The 21,279-nt window shown below is 43.9% G+C and overlaps 2 protein-coding genes across 3 annotated transcripts; one reads left to right on the top strand and one right to left on the bottom strand.

Moving 5' to 3' along the window:
• The first annotated feature begins 105 nt into the window (after positions 1–105).
• On the top strand, positions 106–5,250 carry rcc1 (regulator of chromosome condensation 1). Of its 2 annotated transcripts, none has more exons than XM_029130359.3 (10): positions 106–266; positions 1,338–1,436; positions 1,542–1,729; positions 1,932–2,111; positions 3,056–3,152; positions 3,246–3,368; positions 3,620–3,760; positions 3,864–3,983; positions 4,217–4,369; positions 4,555–5,250. In XM_029130359.3, the coding sequence occupies exons 2-10, from the start codon at positions 1,358–1,360 to the stop codon at positions 4,728–4,730; spliced, it is 1,257 nt and encodes a 418-aa protein (XP_028986192.1). In that variant the 5' UTR covers positions 106–266; positions 1,338–1,357; the 3' UTR covers positions 4,731–5,250. The 2 variants fall into 2 exon arrangements, with proteins under 2 accessions (XP_028986192.1, XP_028986193.1); XM_029130360.3 differs by having other exon boundaries at positions 145–270.
• Positions 5,251–9,928: 4,678 nt separating this feature from the next.
• oprd1b (opioid receptor, delta 1b) lies at positions 9,929–13,317 on the bottom strand. Its single transcript, XM_029130304.3, has 3 exons — positions 12,879–13,317; positions 11,160–11,512; positions 9,929–11,077 (listed from the first exon to the last, which is right to left on the bottom strand). The coding sequence occupies exons 1-3, from the start codon at positions 13,127–13,129 to the stop codon at positions 10,548–10,550; spliced, it is 1,134 nt and encodes a 377-aa protein (XP_028986137.1). The 5' UTR covers positions 13,130–13,317; the 3' UTR covers positions 9,929–10,547.
• Positions 13,318–21,279: the final 7,962 nt, after the last annotated feature.

The following is a 21,279-nucleotide window of genomic DNA, read 5'->3' on the forward strand; positions in this document are numbered from 1 at the left end:
TATCCATTTTTATAATAGGATATTTTTACTGCTTTACTCCTCCAACCATTGCTCATCATAATTTTGGTTTCCGTTATTTGGGCGCCTCTACCGCCTCTGGCAGTACTCGAGTATTGCCCACGCCCGAGCCGAACTGCGTGTTACTGTCTCTTTAAGGATCCACAGCTTCCGCAGAGCGTGACGTCGCACGTGTAACGTGTGTCTGCGAAGACCGGGAACTGACTGCGCACGTTCACTGGCGAACTACAAACTTCTACATATCTTAGGTCAGTAAGTAATGTTCTCTTACACTTCTCACAGGAAAGCACAAGGAATAATAAGAAACTGTTTGAACGATGAACAAGTGGTTCATTCATTGCAGAATGTCATGCTAACGCCGCTAGCTAACGGTAGTCGGCGTTAGCCTTTGTTGGCTAGCTAGTTACACTTCTTAGTCAGCTAACAAGACTTCTATCGTCTTCCTTTTTAACTTTTTGTGCTTTGGGCTGGGGTCATTGTTTTATGTGATACGCATTTAGACTTGAGCAAGTACCTGGAGTTCACATAGTGTCACTTAGCGGTCGAAATGTTAGTATGGACACATGGGCACTGCCTACGTTAGGTCACGCTGCCTTATTTAAACTGTGCTGCTGCTCTGCGTTGGAATTGATAGTCCTGGTACCTCTGGACTTTTCCTTAAGAAAGCTTGGCGCTTCTCACACGGTAACAATGCGACAGAGAGCTGACCGTGACTCCAGTTGCGACTGTTGCACAAGCGTGTCCTTATTTTGCGGACGATCGATCAATCAATCACAGCGGCATGCGACAGCGCAGCTGTAGGTTAGGGAGCGAAGCTGGGGCTCTGCCAGCCATTGAAGTGGACCTCTGGCAGCTGTCGGAGCAGCTTCGGACTGCCCTTACGAAGACAGTGAGGATATGTTCTGCCTGTAAATTCACTTTGTTGCTTGTTTGAGAGTTTAGGGAATTACAGCTGTGTACAGCCCTCGCTCTCGTCTCACAACGTTTTGGTTACTCAGCGTTGCATGCTGGAATATAACAAGCAATTACAAAATTGATTATTTTGTTGTTGTATTATACGAAAGTCGTTTTACCTCTCTAGCTTCGTGATCCATTAGGTTAAAGTGACTGTCTTTCTCATTAATGGCTCTGTATAATAGTATTTGTGTCATAAATTCAGTAATAAATTACAGTGGTAATTATTGGCGCTGGTCCACTTTGCACAGTGGTAAACTGGACCACACAGAATCAGATCGTTTTGTGTTATTTTCAATACATTCAGTAAAACCAACTGTATAGTTTTTGAAACTTGAATCCATTATCCTCTTTTGGTACTTTAGAGTTCTACAGTGTTACTGTCATGCCTGCTAAAAAGACAGCCACCAAGAGGAAGTCTGAGCCTGTGGTGAAAGATGATCCAGACACTAAGAAAGTGAAAGGTATGCTGATTGTCTTTTTTTAAACTTGTTAGCCCAAGTTTTCTCTTTACATGATCCTAATGTAAGGTCAAAGTAAATCACCCACTTTGTCTGTGTGTACTCTAGTTTCCCACAGGAGTCATAGCAAAGAGGCTGGTCAGGTTCTTGTTCTGGGACAGGGTGATGTTGGACAGCTGGGTTTAGGAGAGAACATCACTGAAAGGAAGAAGCCAGCCTTTTTGTCCCTGCCTGAAAAAATTGTTCAAGTGATAGCCGGAGGCATGCACACAGTCTGCCTCAGTGAGACTGGCCATGTAAGTGAACATCTACATCCACAAACAACAATATTTGTGGCACTGAGGTAGTTGTTGCAGACACACACAATGCACAAGTGTATTTCAAGAAGTTTCTTTTTAAACTTTTCCTCCAAACTTACTGATTACAGAGTAAAGTAAACAGCTTAAGCGTTAACTAAGGTTGTAAATGTATCAGAATAATTTTCTTTTTTTTTTTCAGGTCTATACATTTGGCTGTAATGATGAAGGAGCACTTGGTCGGGATACAACAGAAGAGGGGTCAGAGACGGTTCCAGCAAAGGTGACACTGGAGGAGAAAGTGGTTCAGGTGTCTGCTGGGGACAGCCACACGGCTGCACTCACAGAAGATGGAAGTGTGTACATCTGGGGATCTTTCAGGGTGAGTTACTTAAAGTTACTCTGCTTTCTATGATTTTTTTTTTTGAAGCAAGGTTATTTAAAAGACATTGTCTTTTTAGACAAAAGACATTGTCTTTTAAATAGCCTTGTATCATTTGATGTTAGGAGATTTTGAAAAATCTCTCAACGGCTTTCTGTTTATTTTAAGTCTTTGCTCATCACTGTTCTATTTGTTGCCCCTTTCAGTTCTCAGACCCATTTGTGTCAAAATGGTGTTTTTGAGGCACTTTATCTAACCTGTGCAGGAAGGTGGCAACTCTTATGCCAAGTTTATCTGAGATGATACTTTAACAGTAAAATGACAGTGTTTGTCAGTGTTCATCTTTTGTTATGCTGTGCCGTAAATAAGCCGAACTCAGAGTCTTCATGTCTAGACATTCTCTCATCAGTTTTCCTTCTTAGCCCTAAAAGCTTTTTTATCCTCAGTTGCATGTTTGTGTGTCCTCAGACCTCATAATTGCTGCTGCAGTGGCTTTTGGAAGTATTCACCCACACACTTTTATACACATTATGTTGTAAATATAATGTTTACCAGATAAAATATCTGTTTTTTTCCCATCAGTTCTGGGGTCAGTAAACCATATCAAAGTAACAAGCAGACTACAAGTCTTTACTATTCAATTAGCCTTTTAGTGCCCTCACAGACTTGGTGTGCTTGCTTTGTACTTTATTTTCCTGCCCAGCTTTATGTTATCCAAGAAAATAAAGATAGAAAGAAACCTATCCATATACTTTCTGAAAAGAAAATATAATAATATTCTATAGTAAAGAAAATCATAATTTAGTATTGTAACAAACACAGAATGGTGAAGGTCAGACTGACTGCGGTACATTTAAAGAAAAACTCTACATTTTGTAACCCAAACATGAGCTTTATAAATTTCTAGATTTAGCCATTGATAAGATGAACCTCCATTTTCCCAGGATAACAATGGTGTCATTGGTCTTCTGGAGCCCATGAAAACAGCCCCTGTACCACTTAAACTCCCAATGACGGAAGCCGTTGTGAAAATAGCATCGGGTAAGAAACTTTGTCCCTTGAAGCCAAATATATTGATTTGTGTGTTATACATGCTGTCGTTTTTTATTAATAATTCTTTAATCCTTTTAATAGGTAACGATCATGTGGTCCTGGTGACACAGGAGGGTAATCTTTACACATCAGGTTCAGCAGAGCAGGGACAGCTGGGAAGAGTACCTGAGCATTTCTCAAATAGGGGAGGCAGAAAAGGCCTTGGTAAGCAACACAAAGAAGCACTGACTGCTCGCTCTTATACCACAGATTTTAAAATGATGTCAGTGTTTCTGGTTGGTTTCTGTTTCTACAAGTTAGGATAATGATGCCTTTATGCCAGATGAGTCTGAAATGGAAGGTTAAATTGACTTGTTCAGCTCTTTCCAAAGTAGTGTTATGGCATTGGGAAGACATAAATGGTCATAGTACAAGGTAAATATTAATGGTTTATAATTTATGCTTGTGATTTTTAGGACGGCTACTGGTACCACAGATGGTAAAGGTAAAAGGGAAAGTCCATTTTGTGGATGCCTTCTGTGGAGCGTACTTCACCTTTGCTGTGTCAAAGGAAGGACATGTGTATGGATTTGGACTTTCCAACTATCACCAGCTGGGTCAGTGTGGCACATGAGCGATCCTGGCAGTAACTGACATTTGGTTCTATTCTAACTCAAAGATTTGTGCTCTGCTTCTTTACACCTCTCTTCTTCTGTCTAGGCACTAAAAGCACTAAGATGTGTTTTGTCCCAGTAAAACTAACATGCTTCAAGAACTCAACCACCTCATGGCTGGATTTCTCTGGAGGACAGCATCACACAATCTGCCTTGATGCTGCAGGTAAACTATCTCATTTGTAAATTAACTTATAATAAGTGTCATGAAGTTAGAGGTCAAAGATTTTTTTGTTCTAGTTTGTTTTTTATTCAGCAATATAACCCAAAGATTGAAAAATAAAGGCCAAATATCAAAGACAATATCTAGTATTACTGGAATATCCACTGAGACCTGCCACCGAGGTTTCAGTTAGTGCTAGATTATCAATTAAGATTTTTTCCCCTTTCATTCTATAGGGCAGGTTTATAGCCTTGGCAGAGCAGAGTATGGTCGCCTTGGCCTCGGCCAAGGGGCTGAAGAAAAAAGCGAGCCCACACCTGTGATGGGGATGGAGCCGGCCAGTGGAGTGGCATGTGGGGCATCTGTCAGTTACGCTGTCACCAAAGAAGGTATAAACATTGGAGGCACTGAAGCAACTTCCTGTCAAATTGCCAATGTCTTCTAATGACAGAACAACCTGAATATAACACCCATGAGATTGATATTGCACATTCTGCCATTTATTCTGAAGTGATTGAGAAACTTCTGTCATAAAATATTTACTCAAAGTTTGTAATGTCTCTGTTTATTCCAGGATCTGTATATGCATGGGGCATGGGCACAAATCTGCAGCTTGGCACAGGAGAAGAGGATGATGAATGGAGCCCTGTAAAGATGACTGGCAAGCAGCTGGAGAATCGTTCAGTACTGATGGTGTCCAGCGGAGGGCAGCACACAGCGCTTTTGGTCAAAGACAAACAGGAGAGTTGATGCCCGTCAGCAAAGATGGGGGGAACTTTTGATGCATTTCAGCTTGTGAATCGTCTATGATACATGGAGGTAGCTGAGCCAAGAGAGTAAGAGAGGTTGCAGGACAGAGCTGAGATCCAGACCCTTTTTATGAGAATTCTGTTCTTCTGAGGGTTGGGAAATTTTCAGATGTTCAGTAGGTTGTCACAGATGAGACTATTTTTTTAAACCTAGTTTTTGATGTTCTTTGAATTCTTTTCAAATCACTAGTATGGTTGTAAGCTGGTAAATTTGATGTTTGTGAATGTGGCTGCATGTACATGGAAAAAAATAGCTTTTTAAAACCTCTTTCAACCAGCACTCTTTTTAATGGGTTCGTCTTTACTTTAAAGCAATAATTTAATCAGTTCAAACAGGAGTGAGTTCAATGAGACTACTGTTCAGGCCACACATTGTGATTATGTGGACATCTAGTCCTACTGTATCATGCATTTGTCGTGTTTCCTGTCTGAAAAATAAAGGTAATATTTTTAATTTTTAATCCAGTATCATTTTTTGGATGCAGTTTGTTTCCAGTTTTTCACATTTAATGTGTCATACCTTATAAACTAAATGTGTAAATTTTTCTACTTTCTACTTCCGCCTCTCGAGGAGTGCAGACGTGTTTTCTTTCTGCTCCCACTCTGCTTTTGCTTGCAGTGTCCTTGTCTTGTCTTTTTCTGAGCACCCTGATCTGCTATTCTGGAATAACATTATGGAGCTAATCAACTGGTCACTCAGCGCATTGGACAAAATGTTTTCACAAAGGAAAGAATCTCCGGGAGAACCCCTCTGCCCCTTGGGGACTTTTGCCTCCGGCTACGTGCGGGACGCGTGGGATTCCTGGTGCCCCCTGTGTCTGGAGCCTCTGTCCATCGAGGATGCAGAGGATCTATTCATATTTTGGACTTTGATAACTGGGCTACTCATGATTGGCTTTGGTGGTGCCCTGCTTTATCGGAAGATTGGAAAGATTGGAAAACCTGTGGCCGGCTCATTGGCGTGTCCACCGGCTGTGGAGCTGCAAACACCGACGGGGGCCATGGTTACTCGGCTGACGGAATTACACCAGAGGATTGCCCGGATTGAAGGACTGATCTGTAACATCTCAGCCCGTTCGGATGCCCGGATCACAGGACTGACTAATAAGAGCGTGTCACCTTCAGCTGTGGGTAATTGATTTCTGATCTCTAGAAGTAGTGTGTTGACTAGTTGTTGAGCATTGCTGCAGTCAGGGGGCACAGGAGTAGTGCCCTTTGTCGTAATATAGGAACAAGCCACCGTTTCCAGAATTACACTGCAGAAGATGTTGTCAGTTTTCAGTTGAGAAGGTTTCACACATGGGCACCTTGATCATTCTGTTTTATGTGAATACAAACACCCAGAGTCATGACCGATTTATAAAGAGAAACGCTTACAGATGCAAATCATAGCACAAGTGTATAACATCAAAGCAGGCTTGAAATGCATTTCATCCTCATGTCCTGTTGCTTTAATTTATCCCAAAGCACCGATGAAGTGTAAGAGCTCAGTCTGGCAGAAAGCTTTGAAATGCTGGAGTATCCGTCACAAGCACCTAATTGATCAGAGTGAATCTCTTCCCTAATGTGTGCGTGGTGGTCTGCAACAATGAGATGATAGAAATACATTTGGAGGCTTCAGTCATTGCTTCCTGTTCTTCCACTTGGCAGTATGTGTAGTGGTTCTGGGCATTAAAGTAAACATACAACAGCTGATCTATCTATATATCCACAGTGGCCTCTTCTTTAGGTTCACCAGCACAGTCAGCTGCTCCTCCATCAGCTATAGAGGGAGTTACAGACCCACAATGAGTTCAGCTTTTTGCTTAAAAAAACCGATGCACTGCAGATGTTTGTTTCTGCACCTTCAATACTTGGAGAAACATAGAGCTGGGTTCTTTCACCTTCACAGCAGACGCAGGCAAATGATGCTGATTTCTGCTGTGGGGTGATGAAAGGCCGTTAAAAGCGTTCATCTTTGACACCTGTTAACAGCTTTCCACACGCCTCATCGTTCAGGCGGATGAGGGTCAAAAGCCGTCTCGCGGCACAAAGACAGAGGTCGTGCAGAAATCTGTAGTAATCCAGTGGTTGTTAAAACAATCTGAGGAAACAGGAGTCCCAGGCACCTGCACCGTCTATCATAAGTACTCATTTCTGTCAAGTTGCCTTGTTTTAATGGGGACGTGTGTCTGCCTCCATCTCACTGTGCTGCTCCCGGAAGTTAACTTCCTTTTTCAATTGTGTTCCGTGCTGTTTCGTTTTCCTGTCTGAGAATTGCTTTCATCATAGTGGAAATGAGGACGTAGGCCCCTCATATTTGATTTCCTTCACTCTAATCCATTGGTATATATAACTGTCTTGCAATATGCAACTGGAGGCAAACACTCACCGGCTTGTTCTGCAAATTTGTGTTGTGCTTCATCACATGACTCTCAAATCTCTCAAAGAACGTGTGTGTGTGTGTGTGTGTGTGTGTGTGTGTGTGTGTGTGTGTGGACCTTACCTCCAGACAAGCACATCACGCTGTGACATCCCCTGTGTTATAAAACAGGTGCTGCTGTTCAGCAACAACACCAAATGCTCCTGGCTGCTTCTGATTTATTAAGTGATGTTTGAACTACTAAATGCATGAATAGCTCAATGGTTGCCATGGCAGTGGAGATGTTATTGGGCTCCAGCCTCTTGAAAGCTAATAGGAGAATTGTTTAGACTGAGAAAACATTTCTGTGAATGTGTGTGCAGGAAACTAATGGGGTATTATGAGCTATTGAATAGCTCTCCTGCTGCGACGCTGCTAGGACTCCATCACACTTGTATTTACTGGAGATTGCCTTGATCAATTGGACTCTTCACCCAGTGGCTTGAGTGCTTTCTGCGAGGCCACAGCAGAGGACCAACAGCTGGACAGCGGCTCCAGTAGTACAAGCAAACGATTTAAACCAAATAAATCTCATTTATGAACAGTAGCTCGAAAACTGCATATGCAGGGATAGATCCTGCGAAGCAACCGGGGATGTGATTTTATTTATTTAATCACATTTTTTTCAAAAAAACATTATATCAAGCTTTATTTGTAATGAAAGCAGACAGTAAAGTCTGTAAACAGGAGTTACATGGAAAAGACATTCCACTGAGCACGTCAACAACAAAGAGCTGACAGATAAACAGAGATTCCAGCCTTTTATTCTCACACGTTCACGTTCCAAAGTTCGTTAAGTGGAATTCCTCAGCTCGGGTGCAGATCGGACGTGTTGTGCTACAGTAGCTGTGCTTAATGTGTGTGAGTGTTTTGCAGAGTTCTGGCACCGCACGTTTTCATCGGTTCAACCGCGCGCGTACATTAGTGGACTCCATCTTTACTTGTTGTTGCTGTGTGAAAAGCCTTTGAAGGTGCAGCGTGTTGAAAGACTTACAGCATGTGGCTGAAAACGTATCGACGCCGGCCGCCAAATGATATTAATGCGTTGCTGCAGGACAAGAGCACAACATCTCATGTCCAGATGAAAGAAAAATGACCGTGGTTGTGTAATTCAAACTGCAGCAGAAAAAAATTACATTTTAAAAAGGCCAAGCTACAATCTGGTTACGGAAGCAGTCGGCTCGTGGTGTGGCCAGATTCATCACTCCTTTATTGCATTTTCATTTGGCTTTTACGAATCCAGTCATGGATTTCTCCTAGGTGATTTATTGTTTGGATCTGTTTGGATGGAGACGTGGTGTATAGGCTTTTTTGAGAATGTGACATTAGAGCGGGATTTTTCAGCATCCTAGAGTCTTCCACCAGATCACCTGGTTCTATTGTCTGACAGATCCTCCTTCAGCTTCTCAGCAGTTCGGGCATTTCCGCCCTTTGTGTCCAAAGCTGAAAATGGGAAAATGAAATGAGATTTGTCATTTTCAACAAATGGCTCTTCAGATGTTGTGTTCTGTATTATATATTTGTCTTGGATTCAACAAATAGTCCAAATCAATCCCGCTAATGAGGATGACATTTACCCCATCACTAATCCAGGCTTAATCCGGCTAATTACATGTGTAACGTTTCACCAAGTGCCAGACAGATATTGATAGAGAAGTGTTGAACCAAAGAACAAACAGTATTAAACTAATATAATCAAAATCAACAGCAAGATACAATTGATGCTAATACGTATACAATAACATACTTTACATGTACTGTAGCATGTAACCAAGAACAAGCTACAAAACCAGTTGACTGGTTCACACTGGGCACCAAAGTGCATGAGGCATCACATGCTGTCATCCAGCTAAACATGAAGCCACTGCAGAAAACTGTAACAAATGCTCTTCTTACAGTGACAGCAGACATTTATTTTATTTGAAATACATTCTGAATGCTTCACTAACATTTATAGCACTTAGTGTAAATACGAATTACAAATGAAGCTTAAAGTTAACAATAGCTTGAAAGGAAATCACACTGTCACTTAATATTGCTGTTACAGAGTAATACGTGTCCAGTAGGTTTATGCTGCAGAGACGCGATGACCGGCATCAGGCTCAATGCTTCTCGTTCCAAAGAAAGTTCGCTCAGTCACCCGTGCAAACGTGTGTGAGCTCCTGAAGTGGAAGCGGTGAGTCAGCTGGAAAGTGACGCTCATGCTGAAGATCGTTTACAGTGAGAGTTGGAAGCTCCACTCGTCCTGAAAACGAGGACGTGTGAAAAGACGGTAACTAAACTGATGCACGTGTGAATCACCTGCGATTGTTTTTCCAATGAACCTGGACACGTCCAATAATTGGCTACAGTGGTACATTAATACTGGGAACCATCCGAGCTAAACATTCACATTATCTGATTATCGTTCCCTCGCCAGTGAGGCTGCGTGACAACAATCTTACAGCTTTAGACAGCGTCAGAGCAGAGAACTGTCTCTGGATTAAAACAAATGTACATAAAATATTTACCATGACTCATTTTGATTTGAAGGAGTCACACGAAGTGATGAAGTAGTCTGTAGGCCAACGTTTTACTCAACTTGAGACCAAACCAGCACTAATAATAATATATATATATAATATATATATATATATATATATATATATAGATATATATATATATATATATATATATATATATATATATATATATATATATATATAATATATATATATATATATAATTTATATAATAAAAAATTATTACATTTATAATTTATATATAACATATTTGTCAAAGGAAAATGAGATTAAGTCATTTATAATATCACATGTAATATGCAGAATTAACACAGCAGCGTCGGTGAAGGGGCCAATGCTCTACCAGGCCTGTGTCTGTACTTTTAGGGCTTTTCCCAAGTTCTTCTGCACCTCATCTATAAACTGCGTTTGGCTTCTCCGTCGCCTTCTCCATGTTTAGGATCAATGTCCTGACGATCTGATCACTGCGTGACTGTGTACACACATCTGTGAGTCCTGCGAGCTTGTCCTAATATGGATGTGAACTCTGCTAGAGCCCAGTCAGCACGATGACATGATGACATAGAGCCAGAACAGAATGTGTGTGTGTGTGTGTGTGTGTGTGTGCGTGCGTGTGTGTGTGCGTGCGTGTGTGCGTGCGTGCGTGTGTGTGTGCGTGTGTGTAGTAGAACATCCAGAAAGACTGTGTCTCTTAAGCGTAGGTAAACGAGGGATTCATCATTGACTCAGTCAGACGTGTGCAGCTCCGCAGTCACATTCCAGTTGTGGAGAACTGCGTGACCTCCGTCTGGAGGTCATCCTGAACGGCCCCCCCTCCCCACCGGGCCATGCCTAGTCACGCCGGCGGCGTCTCCGTCGTAGCGGGGGCGCAGACGGACGCGGGCTCCCGCGCGCTGTTCCGCGCCCGCGTGAAGCTGCCGCGCTGCGGCCGCGAGCGCCGCGGCAGGCAGAAGTCCCTGAAGCAGCGCTTGAAGTTCTCGTCCAGGAAGGCGTAGAGCACGGGGTTGAGGCTGCTGTTGGTGTAGCCCAGCGCGATGCACAGGTGCCAGGTCGCCATCACCACAAGGTTCCTGCTGTCAATGTCCACCATGGTCTTGACGATGATGAAGATGTGGATGGGGGTCCAGCAGACGATGAAGGCCGCCACCACCACCAGCACCATGCGCGTGATGCGCCGCAGGTTCCTGTCCTTCTCCTTGGAGCCGGACAGCAGGCGCACGCTCTTGAGCCGCAGGATCATCAGGCCGTAGCAGATGGTGATGACCAGGACGGGCACCACGAAGGCGAAGATGAAGACGCAGATCTTCATCACCGTGTCCCAGTACCAGTCGGGCGTGGGGAAACTCAGCGTGCAGGCAGTTCTCCCTGCGGAAGTTAAAGCAAAAATAAGTGTGATGCAAGATCCACGCGGAGCGGCTAATTGGTGGGTTAATAATCAGTTGTTGACCTGCATCGGTCCTGGTGACGGCCATGACCATCACGGGGACCCCCACAGCCGAGGACAGGATCCAGATGCACACGTTGATGAGCTTGGCCTTGGCCGGCGTGCGGAAGTCCAGGGCCCGGACCGGGTGGCACACGGCCACGTAGCGGTCCACGCTCATCATGGTGAGCGTGAAGATGCTGGTGAACATGTTGTAGTAGTCGATGGCGATGACCGCCTTGCACAGCGGCTCGCCGAAGGGCCACGTGCGCATCAGGTAGTTGGCGCTCTGGAACGGGAGGGTGCTGGTGGCCAGCGCGTCGGCCAGAGCCAGGTTGAAGATGTAGATGTTGGTGGCCGTCTTCATCTTGGTGTATCTGGGGGGTTGGAGGAGAGGCACAAGGCTTTTTTTTTTTTTTTTTTTACTGACTCTGACTCAGTCGACTGAAGATGTGGATGGAGATGGAGGAGATTTTTTTGTTTTTTTTCAAGGCCTCCGCCTGTGGTTGACTCACTATCTCCACTAAAAAGCTTCAAGGTTGGAATCCAATTTATTTATTGCCTCCTTAAACAGTCGATCTGGTATTTTGGTTAAAAAAATATCAAACTAATAGAAAAGCTTTTTAGGCGATGGTTGGTTTTATGACATAAAAACAAAAGAATTAGAGTTTTTATGGTTAAAAAAATGACTGAGAGCGTCATTTTACTGCTGGTTTGAAGTGAGTCAACTACAACCAGAACATTTTTGATTTCAGGCTGATGGATTCTTTTTCCTGTGTCCAGTCTTATCTGAATGCCAGATGGACGCTTGTCAGACTGTTTAATGTTCTCCACATGAATCCAGGGAGTTTAATTAAAGCACAGCAATTGGCTGTAAAAGGATAATGAACAGTGAAATATTAATATTTGTGTGTGTATTGAATTGGAATATTATTTGAAATTTCATTTATGAATGAATGAATGAGAAAACATAGAGCTGTTTGATAGTGATAAATCTCTGTGTAAGGACAGTCACATGTAAAGTAAGAAACCTACATGAAGGACCAGACCTAACTCCTGGAAACTGGTGGGTTCAGTTGTGAAACTGACAAAATGTTCCTGCGTCTTTCTGCCGTCAGAGACGTTGGCAACTCTCAAACACGGGAGAAGATTTGACCTCTACGACCTCCTCTGCATGAAGAAGTTCAGTCAGACAGCATGACCGACGCTAGTCACACCTCACTGTTGATTTCTCATTGTAAAACGCTCCAGCAGAGTCATTTAGTGGTATGTTTGATTTTACTACCGAGTGTTCACGCTTACACTCATTTAAGCTAATTAATCACGTGCGCTCACAGCATCAGTCCTGTCTGGGATAATTGGTGCAATGAAGTCATTTCAAGCTGTACATAACGCCGCCCTTCATCATCTGCCCCCCTCAATTGTGTGGGAGGTGTGTGTGTGTGTGTGTGTGTGTGTGTGTGTGTGTGTGTGTGTGTGTGTGTGTGTGTGGGTGGGTGGGTGTGTTTGTTTGTGAGTGTTTACATGTGGGTGTATTAGTGTGCTGCTGACACGTTGAAGCTGTGAGCAACGAATGTAATATGGTCATAAAAACATGTTTATATGATTTAAATATTCAAACATTATTAACTATACATAGACTTTAAGAAGCTGTGAATATGATCCACATTGAACCTTCCATTAATAAGCATATAAGCAGCTAAAGCGCATTTTAGGTGTTTCATAGTTCCATGCCTTTCCTACCTGACCACACCGTACATCACCAGGACGTTTCCCAGCAGCCCCACCAGACAGATGAGCGAGTACAGAGCCGTGATGCAAACGGCGATGACGAGGCGCGCAGTGTTGTTGGTCGCGGAGCCGCTGGTCTCGTTACTTTTTGCGGGCACGAGGAGCACATCATCGACATACGACGCGTTGAAGGGAGTCGCGGCGGCCGGGTAGTGCTCGCTGTAATCGCCCAGATGCTCGGGAAGAAGAGTGGAGAACTCCATCCCTGGAAGGTGGAGCTGCTGTTGGGATTTCAGTGAAGTCTGAGGTTTTGCAAACAGCACGAGAGCGCAGGAAAACTGGGCGACAAATAAGTAACGAGGCGCTCAGAGGAGATCTGCGCTCTCTCTCTCTCTCTCTCTCTCTCTCTCTCTCTCTCGCACCGCTGCGCACAGATGTGAGGAGACTGCTTTTTCCGCCCAGCTCCTAAACTGCCCAGAGGGAAGCCGGTTGTCGTCGCGCTTTCATTCGCTCGCGCTCCTAACAATGTCACAATGCTTCATCACGTCCACCCCCCTCTTTTTTCTGACTCTCACACTCTGTAATGGTTGTTGTTATCCATAAATATCTACACCTGTCACCCAGCAGCTCATCAAACAGCGTGAATAATCTCTCAGATGTAGATTCACAGCTCACTTCAGGACTTCTCCGTTTCTCTCATTTTTGCCCGTGGCAACGCTGATTAAATATTTAATCATTTCAGCACAAGCCAAGTGGATTTCAAAGTGAATCCTGCAGTTTGTCACGTTGCCCTTTTTTTTGCTTTCTCCCGGGTAATTGCGTGGTATTATAATGTATAATATCTGTGTTAGACAAAGTGAGCGGTGCAGCCACACAGACAACAAGGACGCGAGCGCGCTCATTTGAGACAGTATTTGTCAAGGATCAATATTTAATCTTCTCATGTTCAGCAGGATCGTGTGTCTCCGTATCTGTGCATCTGGGAAGTTTCTCATCCCTGGATGAACGCGGCTCATTGTTGTTGCGACGCTCAGCCGTCAGTGTTGATCTCCAGTCGCGCTTGCGGCTCGACCGGTTCCACTTACGCCGCGTCAGATAAAGCCCTTTGTTAAACAGGCGCCTGTGCAGGTGCTCCAAAAGGCCTCATTTGTGCCTTTAACCCATTCATGTGAGCGTCAGAAGCCATTAAAGCTGGAAACGACCAGCGCTGAATGGTGCGATGTCTCTCAGGCATTTATTTCAATGACAGATCAGAATCCTCCTGTGTCTGTAGTGCTCATAAACGCAACAGTCTTTTCACTCTGCAAAGTGACCTTTACACAATCCGGCTTCAAGCCAAGCATCATCAGCTCGGCACAAAGCTGGGACAACCAGAAGAATAGGGCCAGTGTATTGAACAAAGGCTGTGAAGCCTGCCTCTTCACTGTTCCTTCTAAAGATAGAGCACACGTGTCCTCCTGAGATGAAGAGCAGTCATAAATTAGCAGGCTCGTTTTGGCCATTCAGCAGCACTTTTGTCTTTTAATCAGGGATTTCGTGGAAAGCCTTTGTTCAGGTCATCTACAAGTGAGAACTGTGCTCAAGGTGACGCTCAAACAATTTATAGAACCAGCATCGGGTTCGATCTCAGTCTGGTACCAGGTTAATGATGCGAAAAATGATAATGCTCTTTACAACAGATCTGTTAGATCAGAGGTCCAGGATGGATGTTATTATGATTTAGGTACATATCATTAAACAAACTGAAACCTGTCCTGGTGATACATGTAGAATCTGGGGTCATGAAGTGATTAGGACACATGTGGAACCATAGTACCTGCTAATCTAATAGCCTCTAATTGTTGAGCAAGTGCATTTTGTGGAACAAATACATTTAGAGGTGGCAGATGGACAGTGAAATAGTCGGTTCATCCTCTGCAGACAATGAGCATCGCTTGCAGGTTTTTTGGTGTCGGGTCAAAGTAAATGAAGCAAGTGGCCATGACGTCACTGTTGAACATGTAGATGAGCTTCAGAAGAAACACAACTGATTTCACAGAACAAGCCTGATGAGTATGAGTGCTCTTCATCTTCTTCAGCTTCGGGCTGAGCTGGTGAAAAAGTGACTGAAGCTTCATGTTGTTGCAGAAACAGGAAAGCGAGGGCGTCAGGGTTTAATCTAAGGGTGAGTATAGGTCGGGGACCACCCTTCGTGCTGTAGCTGTGTCAGTGAAATTTAGCCTTTAAGAGGCCTGGACCGCGAATTATGATCTCCAGCCTGTACCATAACTTGATCATAGCACTCAGCTGCAGCAGCAACAGCCCAAGTGGGACAGTGAAATGACCCACGCAGCAGTTTAGAAGCTCTACCAGCCCTCGTGCTGTGAAGTTAGAGCACTTCATCCACTGATGAAGGTGGAGACACAGCAGCTGCAGGACGCTGAGCTCCTCTCCACACGCAGATCCGAAGGAACCGCACGGCTCACACGCGCAAAAACGCCACAGTTGCTGGTTGTATTCCCTGCGCCGCCTTCGGGGAGAATCCGTCGTGATCGGGCCGTGCAGGCGGCGTGATTACTCGCATCCGTCATCCGCCCGATGGAAACCTTGGGAAGCATTACGCTGCTTTTCTGAGCCCGTCGCGTTGGTGTCAGGGAGCATCGAGCGAAGACGAGCAGGAGGCTGCAGCCACGGTGATGCGTGCTTGATTTGCCAGTAATAACCATAACAATAGGACTCCACTCAGATCAATTTTAATGAATCATTCATGAGGCAGCGGCAAATCAGCTTCTGGACTCACTTGTTGCCACTGATTGTGTGTGCACCTAATCTGTTACCAGGCTGCAATAGATTGATCACAGCAGCCTCTTGTGTCCTTAAAGGTCACAGACAAACAAACACGAATTATATCATGACATTCTCTTCATCATCTTTTATTGCCAGCATCAAAACTGGACGACGGAGGAACCACAAGGAAACCGAACAGACTAAAACGAGTGCGTTTCCAGTGTGTTGAAGCCGCGCCGCTTTCCAATGCCAGAATCAACTCAAGGGTTTCAGTGACGTCAAGATTTAATGTGACGACCGGAAACTGCGTGTGAAGAACGGATCAGTAAATCGATGCTATTTACAGTGCGGCCATTATTGCCTGTAGCCTTTGAACTTTATCAGCAGCAAAAATAAAAGTCATTATAGGAACAAGAAAAAGCTGCAGCCTGATTTATTTTGGGCCGCGCAATCAAAAGACGGAGTTTTGTTAAGAAGGAATAATAGAGCAAATGAAAAGTGCACGCGTGAGTGGGCCGTGCACGCAGAGCGCAGCCATTAGCTGCTGGGGAGACGGAGCTGCATGGATGTAAACAAGAACACAGGCTGTTCATTTTAACATGTCAGCTCCCTTTTTAAAGCACGGCTCGCGTGTCAATAGATCGCGGTGCAGCATCGATCCTGGAAAGACACATCTAGTAAGTGTGTCACAATCGCCAGCACTTTACTTCAGTATAGAAAGTTTCATATTTGTCAGGCCGATGGTGAACGCATGCATGACCTCTGACATCCCTAATTTCCCTATTCATTCTGTCTTTCATCATTAGACGTGCAGGAAGGCGACAGAGAGAGTCTGTGAAGTAGACGCTGCAAAACTGTGCAATCACTAGAAAATTGGACCGCTGTAATAACAGTCCACTGCCTCACGCAGAGGTTCAGGCGCCTGCGCTGACGGATCACATACAAAATAAAATCGCTTCGTCTGGTTGATACAGAAGTAAATAGTCACACTAATTGTTTTTACAAGAGCATTGTCAGTGCTTCTAATTGCACTTAGTGCCTGATTCTTACCAAACCTACTTACTGTGTTTTTCTCTAAGACAATTAGCGACAAAATGAATGATTCCTTGAATAAACTGTGGCGTTTTCCCCGATCATGGGCATAAACAGATTAAACAGGAGACCTCTCCTGCCACGAGAGCTGTGATTGACAGTTAGTGACAGTCATCGCTCCTGAATGAACATCTCTCCGTCTCCCTGACCCTCACAAGACGCTCGTCTGTGTTCATTCACAGCAGCGTGCATTCGTACCAGGCTGAGGTTCAGATGTTTCTGCAGACAATTAGTTATGCAACGGTGATTTGTCTGAGTCCAGGACTTGATTCGTTTTCTGATTTTTTCCTGGTGGAGCCAGGCAGTGCAGACGTGACAAGACAGAGGCAGCTTGGCCTCCTTCAGAATGATGCTGATGCTGCTGTGTGTGTGAGTAGCCATCCTGTCATGTACCAGTATCCAAATTGCTGGGGGACTATTGTACTATACTACGAAACCTTTTCACATATGACATTTTCCACTGCTGGGCTGTTCACTGAAAATTCCCCTTTCCGACTCTCTTTCTGCATCTTGCTTTTTCCTTGTTGCTGCTCTGGGAATTGAAGTTCATCTTATCTCCTGTATATCACCACATACTACTGTATACTATGACTTTTTTCTTCATCACATACTATGACTTGTTTTCACCACAATGTTTTACCACTGTGACTTTTTTACTACATACTATGGATTTTTTTCAATGACATTATTTCACACATGACACATTTTTCACAACATATTATACTATCACACTTTTTTATTACATACTACACTATGGCTTTTATAAACACATATTATGACACTTTTTCTACTACGTACAGTTTGTGCAGTTCCTTTGTTGTCCTCCTTCTGGCAAATGATGCACATCAGAAATCATGATAATGGGAAGGAAAAAACAAAGTATCTGTAAATTCAGCCATATGCAACAGTCAGTATCGCTCCTTCTTAAGTTCAGATGAACAAGAACTAAACTTTTCAGGATGCAAAATGAAAACAATGAAACAAGGGGACAAAGGGACAGAATCACAAAGGACGACAAAAAAACAACGTGAAGATTATGAAGGTGTGAAGAACAGCAGGGTGTGACAGATGTTATAAAGAGAAAGGTACATTTACTCAGGTCTGAAATGGAATAGAAGGTCTATGAGGACCTCTGCGATCGGCTAGACAAAAAAACTCAAGTTGGTAACATGTGGTTGCCAAGGAAACAGTGGCCCTAATCTCCATATGAATTCTGCTTGAGAGAGCAGAGGAGACCACTTATGTAATTCTGCCTTTTGCCTTTTGTGAGGTCCGCTGCCCTCGCTGTGACACCTGGAGCACGGCGGCACACACAGAAACGTTTGCATCCGCATCCGGCCAACGCCTCAAATAAAACTAGACGCTAATATGGAAGCTGCAGTTTTACAGGGAGCCACCAAAAACAATGAAATGCAAGATTATTTGCACCACAAGGACGCTTTGCTTCTGAATCAAGGTGGTGACATGTAAACACTGGGCAAGGTTGCTTTTGGAAGCGCTTGGGATTTTAATTTAGTTGTTTAAACAATAAAAGTTCAGTGGACGCATAAGTGGATTTGTTGAGTCTGTGTAGACCTGCACTTTAAGCGACTTCTGTTCCGTGCGGTCACAAAATAAACGTTGTGGATAATTAACTGGTCTCTGTGAAAATTGTCAGTGTTTAATTGCATTAGCTATATTTTTGTTTTTAGCAAATTACTTTGTGGTGATATTTTCCCAGCTGCAACAGTTCGCGTGTTGTTCCACAGAAACACATTTATTAATTAACTCGTGATCTGGTTGTCAGCTGCACTGGAGGGCAAAAAATAAGTTCGTTTACTGTAACTTTTTTAGGAAGTCTGTGTTTTTTTAATTAATAATCAGCTGATGCTTCAAACGTAATTTTATTTTGGTTTTCAGGAAAAACGAATAGGGTGAAGATAACTTTAAAGTAGACAGCTGAAATATGTTTGACTCATGTACGATCACTACAAAAATCAAGTGACAAATATGAACCAGGTTTTCCAAAATCCCTCCACAGTTTGTTATGATTGATAATTGCAGCACGGTGAACACATTTGGGATAAGTGCACATGACGACGGTGCATCAGGTTGAAACAATGAAACAAATAGGAAAAAAAAGATGGCGGGTGGGACGTGGGGGGTGAAGGAGAAATACCAAACTATCAAGGTGAAATCTCTTTAAAAAAGGAACTCTCACTCTGATCGTGTAGAAGGTTTCAGGAGCTCTGATTGTGGATGACAGCTGATGACGCTGATGTTTGCAGCTGTTTGCAGGGCATTCAACTTGACAGTGTCTCTCTATTAGGACTCACCAGGCAGTCGCATTACTGCACTTGGCTCACTGCCTCACTGCACAACAGCTAGTGCACAGGTCTTCATCTAAAGTGACAACGCTTATTGGGGTCAGAAGGCAAAAATTATGAAGTGTCACTGGGTTCAACAAGTGTTACAGTATAAAAGTGTGGGTCAGGGGAACCACACTCTCCAAATATAGACCCATATGTACGGTATGCAGCAACAGGTAATAATGCGGAGGATGTGCACAGATGTGTTGTTCTGTCCAGACGTCAACACTGAAGCAGATGCAGCGGCAGAACTTGAATTGCAAAAGCAGGCAGTAAAGCAGCTAATTGCAATCTGAGCTTCCTGTTTTCCTCCAAACACTAATGTTGGAGGCGAAGTGTTCGATAGGAGAAAGCAAACCAAAGGCCTCATTAGGATCCTAGAAATCATCCTCCAGAGGCATTAGTCAGCCAAGAAAGACGACGTGAGGACGAACGCTGCAGACACCTCCTCTCACTCCTCCTCGCATTAGGAGCTTTAAGTCGTCAGACGCACAGCACACGCCGCAGACTCTCCAGGCTGATGGAATAATGAAGCGGGATTAGGACGAGAACAGCTTTAGCTACGCTGCACATGATGATGATGAAGACTTTCTGAAACGGACGGCTTCATTTGGGCCCAATGTGTCGGAACCTGCATATTAATGTAATGTTTTGTTTGAGTTCGGTGTCAAACAGCTTCCTCTCATTTAAAGCCTTTATTTTGAAAGGAACGGTTTATCCAAAGCTCCTGTAGGGCAACACTTTGGTTCAGACGTGACAACTGTTGGATACACGGATGGATGTTTTTGATCCTCAGCTTTAAGCAGAGTGTTAAATAGCCAGTGCTGTCACGAATTAACATATAAAAAGCACATAATAGCATCGAGACAACACTATTGTGTCAGAAGCTCTGCTTTTATAATTGGTCCAGCCCAGAGTCTCTCAGTCGTATGTCATCAAACCCTGTTCTTCAATCAAACCCACATTGACAGAGAGACTGCGTTTTCCAGCTAATAACGGCCCTTAACCCAAAACAGACTTTACAGACCCCTTTTAAACTCATTTAGGTTTCATTACTATATCCTGCCAGAGGGTCAGGTCTGATTAAAGTGTTTTAAGCTGCAAATAAACTCATTTTACTTCCTGTGCCTCTGTGAAGGCAGAGTCTATTAACCAGGTGGAACAATGGGCTAAAAGGAGCCCTGCGGCTTGTCCTCAGGCGCCCTCTGGCAGGTCGCATGCCCCCGTCTGTTGGGGCACTTCACCCGGCTTTACGCAGCCATGCATGTCACATCCAGTCCTGGCATTCGTGTCTCTGAAGCCATGAGAAACACGGCTTTTACAAAACCCTCGACAAAGCGCCCGCACCTGGAAAATAGTTTCAAATGTCAGAGACTCCCCTGCTGGTCCGACGCACTCACGCTACTCAGTCAACAGGAAAAGCTGACAAACGCATAACGAGCTTCTCTCCCTACACGGCGCACAATAAGGTTGTTTAGCATCTGCAGCAGCAGAGCGGGAGGGAATGGGGTCTTTGCTTTTCATGAATATAAGAACTCCCGTGAGCACACCTCCACGTTCAGCCTTCACATTAGATGCATTTCAGACCAGACTCAGGCTGCTGACGCCGCAGATTATCCACTCCTTCCAGTTCCCTGAACAAGCAAGCAGCAGCTGATGTTTCCATTCATTCACATTTCTCACACCATCATAGGAGACGTTGAAGCATCTTAAGCGTTTCAGAGGACGGCACCGTTTCAATGGGCAGATTGTCCAGGCTGCAGATGTTGTACGCCGAAAGGTTTCACAGGGAGATAATGTTTCCTTGCAGCAGGCTGACATGACAATTGCTTTCAAAATACATTACAGAGGCAGGGGAAAAAATGATTACAATAACATAACAAGGATTGCAGAGCTCAAACTCAAGGTCTTTGCCTTCATGAGCAGAGAAGTGGAAAAATAACAAGTCATACTGCAGCAGACTCACATATGCACATGACACACACACATGCATGAAATGATAGAGAGCGGTATATAATACTACATCTGTTATAATAATCAGAGGTGATCATATGATACGTTTTATTCTATTATTACTTATACTATAGTACTTTAAGTACATTTTTTTAAATAATACTAGTTTTTCAGCATCATGTCAGTCTGGAGTGTTTGTTCAGGTCTGACATACACACACAATCATTGTCTCAGAACACAGTGACTATAACAGA

The sequence above is a fragment of the Betta splendens genome, chromosome 16 (genome assembly GCF_900634795.4).
Source record: "Betta splendens chromosome 16, fBetSpl5.4, whole genome shotgun sequence".
Classification (NCBI taxonomy): Eukaryota; Metazoa; Chordata; class Actinopteri; order Anabantiformes; family Osphronemidae; genus Betta; species Betta splendens.

What these genes read in the sequence shown, in the direction of transcription:
- rcc1 (XM_029130359.3), top strand. Translation starts at nt 1,358, where the DNA reads ATGCCTGCTAAAAAGACAGCCACCAAGAGGAAGTCTGAGCCTGTGGTG. An exon ending in GCCTCAGTGAGACTGGCCAT is followed by an intron (nt 1,730 to 1,931) that starts GTAAGTGAACAT and finishes TTTTTTTTTCAG; the next exon opens with GTCTATACATTTGGCTGTAA. An exon ending in GGGAGGCAGAAAAGGCCTTG is followed by an intron (nt 3,369 to 3,619) that starts GTAAGCAACACA and finishes TGTGATTTTTAG; the next exon opens with GACGGCTACTGGTACCACAG.
- oprd1b (XM_029130304.3), bottom strand. Translation starts at nt 13,129, where the DNA reads ATGGAGTTCTCCACTCTTCTTCCCGAGCATCTGGGCGATTACAGCGAG. An exon ending in GTGATGTACGGTGTGGTCAG is followed by an intron (nt 11,513 to 12,878) that starts GTAGGAAAGGCA and finishes CCAACCCCCCAG; the next exon opens with ATACACCAAGATGAAGACGG. An exon ending in CGTCACCAGGACCGATGCAG is followed by an intron (nt 11,078 to 11,159) that starts GTCAACAACTGA and finishes TAACTTCCGCAG; the next exon opens with GGAGAACTGCCTGCACGCTG.